Source organism: Vipera ursinii, assembly GCF_947247035.1.
Source record: "Vipera ursinii genome assembly, chromosome: 4".
In the NCBI taxonomy this organism is placed as follows: Eukaryota; Metazoa; Chordata; class Lepidosauria; order Squamata; family Viperidae; genus Vipera; species Vipera ursinii.
The window spans coordinates 49,626,858-49,634,511 of NC_139514.1; the positions used below are offsets into that span (position 1 = coordinate 49,626,858).

Consider the following 7,654-nt stretch of genomic DNA (forward strand, 5'->3'; position numbering starts at 1 on the left):
GGCAAGCTGAAGTAAAATCATGAGCGTTTGCAATCACTTAATTTTAACTTAGCAACCACTTCACTTAAGAACCAAATCTCTGGAATCTGCGCTCTCCCTGCAGGACTACCCCCCCACCTCCCCAAATTTCATGATTTAAAATAAATGAAGCTTACATTTTAAAACACAAGAGAGCATCTAGCAGAAAAATATGGAACTATTTTAATAATTCAAATAGCTGTAATTACTTTTGAACTAATGCTTTAAAACTTCTTCACAGAAATAGTTCTTATCCAGGACTAACATTTAAGAAGTTGGAATATAAGGTACTACTCAGTCATAAGGAAATTGGAACACAATCTTCACCATCATTTTTAAAGGATTTTAAACAATATTGCCAGCTCAAAAATAGTAATAATGCTAGATGTTATTTTAATGGGATTTTTCCAAGAATTTTTTTCAGATAAATCCAGTAAATATGAAAAAATATGCCTTGTGATGAAAACAAAAAGCAATCTTAATGCCTACGATTTATAAAATTCTTATTTTATCTTTGTTGTGTTTCAGAATAACAATAAAGATACCTGTGCTATGTTATGTTTCCCATATTTCCAAAATTTGTTTTGAGAGAGCAGTGTCTTAAGCCTCTCTTCCAAAGATTTAATCTCATTATTGGGCATCATACAAAGCAATTTCTTTAAAGATAACAAAGAAGAAGTTATAATTCGATGAAATTTGGCTTCTCTTTCTTCTTCTGGAACTGTTCTGCATAAAAAAACACAAGAGCATGGTTTACAAATACAAAATTTACTATATTTTTTCATATCTGATTTTAAATCCCATTAAAGACAACACACCCATATCCAGAAAACCAGAATTTTAACTGCATGAATGCAGCAACTGCATAGATCTACTATTACTGCAAATAATAGGAAGCAAGTCACTCACAAAATTTCCCTGTTTTGTCAGGTTTAATTCCTTAAAAGTCATAGAACTGAGTGCACGTCAATGGCAACTAGAGTTCCCTAATGTATATCATTTCTTATTAACACATTTAGAAAATCTGCACATTCGGAGAAAACAAAATAGGTGAGTCACCTGACTTCTTTGTTAACAAGGGTTTTTTTGCTATGCAGAAACAACAGTTCTCATTAATGCGAAAAGGCAACAACCTTCATCTTACTTAACACAACTGAAGCTCTGACCAGCAGTACCAATGGCCAGAGGTTTCTCTGCACAGAAACTATGCAGATATGGAAATGACTAGAGGAGGTCTCCAAAGAGAAAACCTAACTGGGAGAATATATTTCACGTCACCTGACACGGTAGAGGCTGAACATCTTTTATTTCCTTTATTTCAAGAAACATCTTTTTCAATACTTTTAAAACTAAATTTATTTTTCCAAAGAAATAAAAATACACTATACATACTGTGGATCACTTAGTGTATCAGGAGTTTCTTTCAAAAGATGATCTTGTAGTACCTGGACAAAAAACAGTCAGGTATCCTTAAATGGAAAAATACTCAATTTATAGATGTTTTTTAAAAGTACAATAATGCAATATTACAATGTTAAATGTACATTTCATTTAATTTAAAATTATTATGGTATGAATTGAAGTGTAACTTTGCATATTTATTCTGTTTAAAAAGGTTATCTAATGATTATGTCTAAAGCATTCCACCTAGACAAAAAAGCCAAATAAATGAACAGTGGGAAATATCTCTCTCTCTCTCTCTCTCTCTCTCTCTCTCTCTCTCACACACACACACACACACACACACACACACACACACACACATATGTAATATATATGAATATATATGAAGAAAACATTATTTCTAAATTTTAGTTTCACATAATATAAATTCAAAATAATTTAGAAAGAACAGTTTTCTTTAATTGTATATGTGAATTGTAATAAGAATTACCGACATTATGTTCAATAAGTTATTGTGATCTCAGATAAAGTTAATTAGGTGGATACATTTATCATTTTATTTATTTATTGTGATTTAATTAGTATTTAGAGTAGTAGTTTACGGCTCAGGCTACAAACTGGGAGACTGAGTGGCAGTTTTCCCTCAAGCGTGAAACCAACTGGGTACCTTTGAGCCAGGTACCCAGGTAGAAAGAAGATAATGGCAGAACTGTGCCAAAAAACCGACAAACTCATCCAGGAAGTCCCAGGCCACATGGCCGACTTGAAATTGCAAAACATCATCATTTTAAAAAGTGGCAGTGACTGTAGTGTAAAAGCAAAAGACTGTTTCCATTGGGCTTCTTTAAGAAGCCCCAGTATATCCTTTTCTGTTAATTTTTAATTATATAGTTAACAAAAATTAAAAAGCATACAAACTTGAAAACTTACATTTAAAATTTCATCTTTACAAAACACTAAGGCTTCAGATTGTTTGCTTGGTGGAAAGGCCTTTTCGAATGCCTCTTTTGCTGCTGATGCTGCTGGAGAGCAAATATCACACTGAGCTATAAGCCAATATCCCATAATGTTTTTTAAATGAGGAGCCAAATGTTTTCTGACTTTCAGAATAAGCTGTTCAAAAGCTTGCTGTGTTGCTTCCCGGACTCTGCGATCATGGTCCTATCATAAACATTGACAAGTACAAAAATAATGATATAATTTCACTATACATATGAACAATTTCAGATTACCTATTTCTCTAAAGCAAATTTTACTGAGTCATATCTTACAGCTAAAAATATACATACATTAATCCCTGATTTTCTATATGGCTTTCCACCCCACACTACAGCACTACCACTGGTGTATCTCAGTCTAAGCTTTCTGCAGAACAAATCGACCTTCCAAGAGGTACAACAGAACTTTGACTTTATCTCCGACCACTACTGCAGCTAATTAAAAGCATAAATATAAATTTCAGTACTTACAAGAGAAATTTTGCAATAGATTCTAGGCCAGTAAGGTAGAACTCCTTTGACAATCTCTGTCTCTCTTTCTTTGCACATTATCCCAAATTCTTGCATAGCCTAAAATTAAAAATAAGTTGGTTTTTTTTTAAAAAAAAAACAAAGCTGATGATTATCCAGTATTACGTTTTCTATTGTGGTGGTGATCTTAAAAAAGCTAATGTTTACCAATGGATACTGTGTGTACAAGACAGTATTGATTTTTTAAAAAAAAATCTATTTGTTTACTAGACTTCTATGGCCATGAATTTTAAGAAACAAAACTCTCAGCGGCTTTAAAATTAAAGAAAGAAAAACCTGGTACCTCAGCCACTTTCTTCTAAGGCATCCAATACAACCATCTCCAGGCTCCAACTGACCCTCCCCAAACACGATTTCTTACTCTGCAGAATGTCACTATGTGAAATGAGCAGCTATATAAATAGTATAAAGAATTTTTCAATATATATTGATGTCTGTCAATGTATGTTGACTTAATAAACATAACACACTGTGCATTTTCTATGTCAACTTTTACTTGAGTTTATACAATAATTTTATAACTTTTTAAATTAATCATTTAAATTCTAATAGGAAGCTCCTTGCCCCATTGTCATGATTTAATATCCATAAGTTTATTAAAATGGAATGACAAAAATGTTGTAAAAATATAACGCAGTATTGAATTTTATATCTAAAATTTGGGACTTTTCACTATAAGTGATAAATGAGGAGTTATAAATTCACATGGGAGAGAGCAAAAAAGGTTACTTAATCCAGGTTTAAAAACATGAAATATTGCTAAATATTCACTTTGTTTGTCAACTGCTTTCTATTGATGTAATGGAAGAGTAGAACAATCAAGTGTGTTTAAAACGTTGGGTAAATTATTTTTATATGCAATGTATGTTTTTGTTAATTTTCTGCTTTTGTTTTTTGATATTTTATTGTTACACTTTATATAAATTATAAAATTATTTTAAAAAAAACAAATTACAAATAAATTATAAAATAAAAAATGTTATAGTTGAGAGCCAGTTTGGTATAGTGCAGACTTGTCAAACACAAGGCCCACGATTGGACCATATTTAGCTAGAGATGGAGGGGAGGCCCATGATCCTGGTGGGCCTAGCCATGGCACCAATGGGGATCCGACTTTTGCCTGCTGGGCCTGGGCGTGCTCTACCACCTCTACTCAGGCTTTGTAGCCAGCTGCTTCACGTCCTTCATGCTGTGTGGGCCTGCAGCTCCAGGCGGCTGCAACTTAATGGACCTGCGCGAGCTGTGGGCGGCCTCGGTGGCAGCAGCCTGCAGTGGAACCGAGGTGCATCGGATGCGTGAGAGGAACATGCTCCATGCATGGGCCAAGGGCAAGACCTACGAGGGGGTGAAGGAAGTGACCAGGGGCAAACTGCTCTCCAACCACAAGCAAAAACAGATGGGACAGAGTAGGCGCGTCTGGAGGTCCACAAAACATGCCTCCCCATCCCCCCACTCTGCCTGCTGCTGATGGTGCTGCTATAGTGCTTGCTCCTTGGAGAGCCAGCCCAGTAGTGGCAGCGGGCTGCAGAGCTCCAGAGTGTGCCAGCTATGGCTGCTGACAGACACCATTAGTCCCTGCACGCTCGCACCCCCTCTGTGCATGGGGGGCGATGATGTCTGGCAGCAGCCAACCTGCCTCGCCTCACCAGCACCCCCACCTCACCTCACCGGACGAGCCTCCCACCCACCACCCTACCCGCCAGAGACTCCTGGATTCCCCCAACCCTGCCCAGCCCCCCGTTGTGAGAGACATTGAGGTGGCCACACCCATCCCAGCCATGCTCACCAGTCGGCTTACAACCACACAGATGGGCACGCCCCCCAGCCCCACCAAGGACAACCATAATGCTGATGCAGCCTTCAATGAAATCAAGTTTGACACCCCTGGTCTAGTGGTTAAACACCAGGAGACCAGGACACTGTGAATTCTAGCCCCACCTTAGCCTTAAAAATTGGCTGGATGCCTTTGAGCCAGTAACTCTCACTCAGTCCACGTCAGGCTCAGGTGGTAAGCCAGTTGGTCAATTCCTGATGCAACCAATGGATCAACACTCAATTGATGTGAAAAAAGAGACTCTGCACTTGCAGGAAAATGTTAGGAAAAAACAAAAAAAAAACCCCACCAAAATTATGTTACAGCAACAACTAATCCTTTAAATAAATACATAATGACCCTCTAAATATAATATCACAAGCCTACTTTTAACTTGGTTGTGACATCTCTTTTGGAAAGTTTTCTTAGCACCATACGAAAATCAGCATCTATAAGGGTATCTATTTCTTCAGCTCCCTGAATTGCAGGAATGTATCCCAGGTCACTTGAAGTGGTGCCAAAGCCAACAAATCCAGGAACAGTTCCTTGTTCTTTAGCTAGAAGTTCAGCTGTTCTTCCACTGCTAGAAGGCTATATTTGAAAGAGAGAAAAAGAAGAAAGAACTGCTGTTTGAGAATTATTGTAAAATCCTAAACAAACTTCCTTGGGAATCATTGTCATAGTCTGAAGCTGCAATTTTTGTTTTAGTTTTTTATATACCACCTTTATTATTTTTATAAACTCAAGGCGATATATATATATATATATATATATATATATATATATATATATATATATATATATATATATGCAAATAATACTGTTTTACATTTCCAAGAAAAAAAACCTAAACCTTACAAAATATTAAAAAAATATTAATTTACAATAAAGTTAAAAATAGTAAGTAATTGGACAATTTGTAAATTAAGTTACAGCAGATTATTTGTTTATTAAGAAAGCTCATTACTCACTGACAAAATATAAGACAACTTAACATCTGGTGAGAATTTCACATCTGAACTATTACTAATACGCTGTCACCAAATTTTCCCATGCTGTCAACTCCCATACTTCTGAAGGCAATTGTACATATGTGATTCCCAAAGAAAGTGCTATATTTAAAAAGTTAACTACATATCAGAATTGGCTGGTTTTCCAAATGAACTTCTCATTAGTTAAATACACTATAAATTGATATTCTAATTCCTAACCATCATTTCTTCTTCCTATCTTCACATACCACTTTTTCCCTATTTTCATCACTTTTATTTAACTTGAGTTCTGCACTTAGAATGAATTCCAAAAAACATATTTGAACAAATGTTACTGTACAGCAGGAGTTCCCAATCAGAGGTGCTTGCACCCACTGGGGGTGCGAGAACCTGGGTTTAGAAAGTTTCAAAATGATAGTGTATATAGCATATTTTTTGTAAGGGGTGTGAGAATATATTGCTGGTTTTTTCCCTGTAAACCGCCCTGAGTCCTCAGGGAAAGGGCGGTATATAAATGTAATAAAATAAATAAATAAATAAATAAATAAATATCAGAAGCATTCTAGAGGTGTGGGGTATAGAAAAGGATGGGAACTGCTAATCTCTTGATGGCCTTCACAATACTATGGGGTTTTCATTCTTAAATATTTAGGATGTAATTTTACAGAAAACAAACAAGCAGAAGACCCGGTATATTCACAGTATCTGCCACTGAAAACATGTAATCAGTAAGAGTGCCTCAGGTTTTGAGAAGATAACTACTAAATGTACATGTGTGTGTGTATTATGTATATATATGGCATGTGTATATGTGTGGTACATATGTGTATGGGTAGATATATACTTTTTTGAGAGCAGGCAACAGAATTTCATTTTTAATATGGGCCAGTGTGCTCATAGGGGGGAAAAATGACAAGGTTATCTTCACAATTTTCAGACATGATATTAAGACATTCCCCAGAGACAGCAAGATTCACAAACTACAAGGATGTAACCCTAAATATTTGAAACTAACACAAAGGGGTAATGATTACAGCATTAAAAATGTGCACATGACACTGTCCACAACCAAGAAAGCCAACACCATATGGGAATCATTTGTAACTGAACTCATTTTTTGACATTTCAAACAGTTCCGAGGCATACCGGTTCTTTTCCCCTCTTGAAAGTTTAGGCACACATTCGTATTCCTTACAGGAAGCAGGTTGTAACGAGGGTCCCGCGAAGTCTCGTTAGAGAAGTCACTAACACTACCTCCTTGCCAGTGGCAATTAAAGCAACATTTTTAAAACTAGTATCTAGATACTGGTGCGGAATAAGCTGTTTATTTATTTAGCCAAAAGGTAGGCAAAGCTGTCCTCCATGCCTCTCCTTTAAAGTTCGAAAGCGATGAGAAGACAACCGGACCTGGCCTCTCTCCAGAAATACTGAATTCCCTCCCAGCGGCATCAACTCGCTTACCCGTACGTTGCCCTTAGTTCGCTGCTTGTTCTTGCCTCCCATGTTAGCGCCTGCAACGCCGTCTGAAACCGAGGGAAAAAAGGGAAGGGAAAACAGAGGACAGGGAATAGAGTTGCTCCAACGTACAGGAAAGGGGGGGGGGCAGAAAGGCTGTTTCCGGGTTAAAAGGAAGTAAAGGTAATGGCGGAAGGGACGCCAAAGGCCGTAGGCTCCTCCCCTTTAGTACGCCTCCCTCAGCCTAGGGAAGGATGCAAAGAGTACATGGCGCGTGGTTCGGGGCGGGGCGAACTCGCGCGAGGGTTATTGTAGTCCAGGGGTCTTCAAACTTGGCCCTTTTATGTCTTGTGGACTTCAACTCTCAGAATTCCTCAGCCAGGCACGCTGACTGAGGAATTCTGGGAGTTGAAGTCCATAAGTCATAAAAGGACCAAGTTTGA

General features: G+C 37.3%; 1 protein-coding gene across 1 annotated transcript in view; it reads right to left on the bottom strand.

Annotated features, from left to right (window-relative positions):
• The window catches only part of LTN1 (listerin E3 ubiquitin protein ligase 1), a 33,472-nt gene extending 26,121 nt beyond the window's left edge, over positions 1–7,351 (bottom strand). Inside the window, exons 1-6 of the mRNA XM_083361808.1 lie at positions 7,218–7,351; positions 5,152–5,355; positions 2,892–2,990; positions 2,353–2,583; positions 1,411–1,463; positions 564–744 (exon numbers count right to left, since the gene is read on the bottom strand). Coding sequence (XP_083217934.1) covers positions 564–744; positions 1,411–1,463; positions 2,353–2,583; positions 2,892–2,990; positions 5,152–5,355; positions 7,218–7,259 — 810 coding nt within the window. The 5' untranslated portion in view covers positions 7,260–7,351. The remainder of the gene's footprint in view (positions 1–563; positions 745–1,410; positions 1,464–2,352; positions 2,584–2,891; positions 2,991–5,151; positions 5,356–7,217) is intronic.
• Between the last annotated feature and the right edge of the window lie 303 nt (positions 7,352–7,654).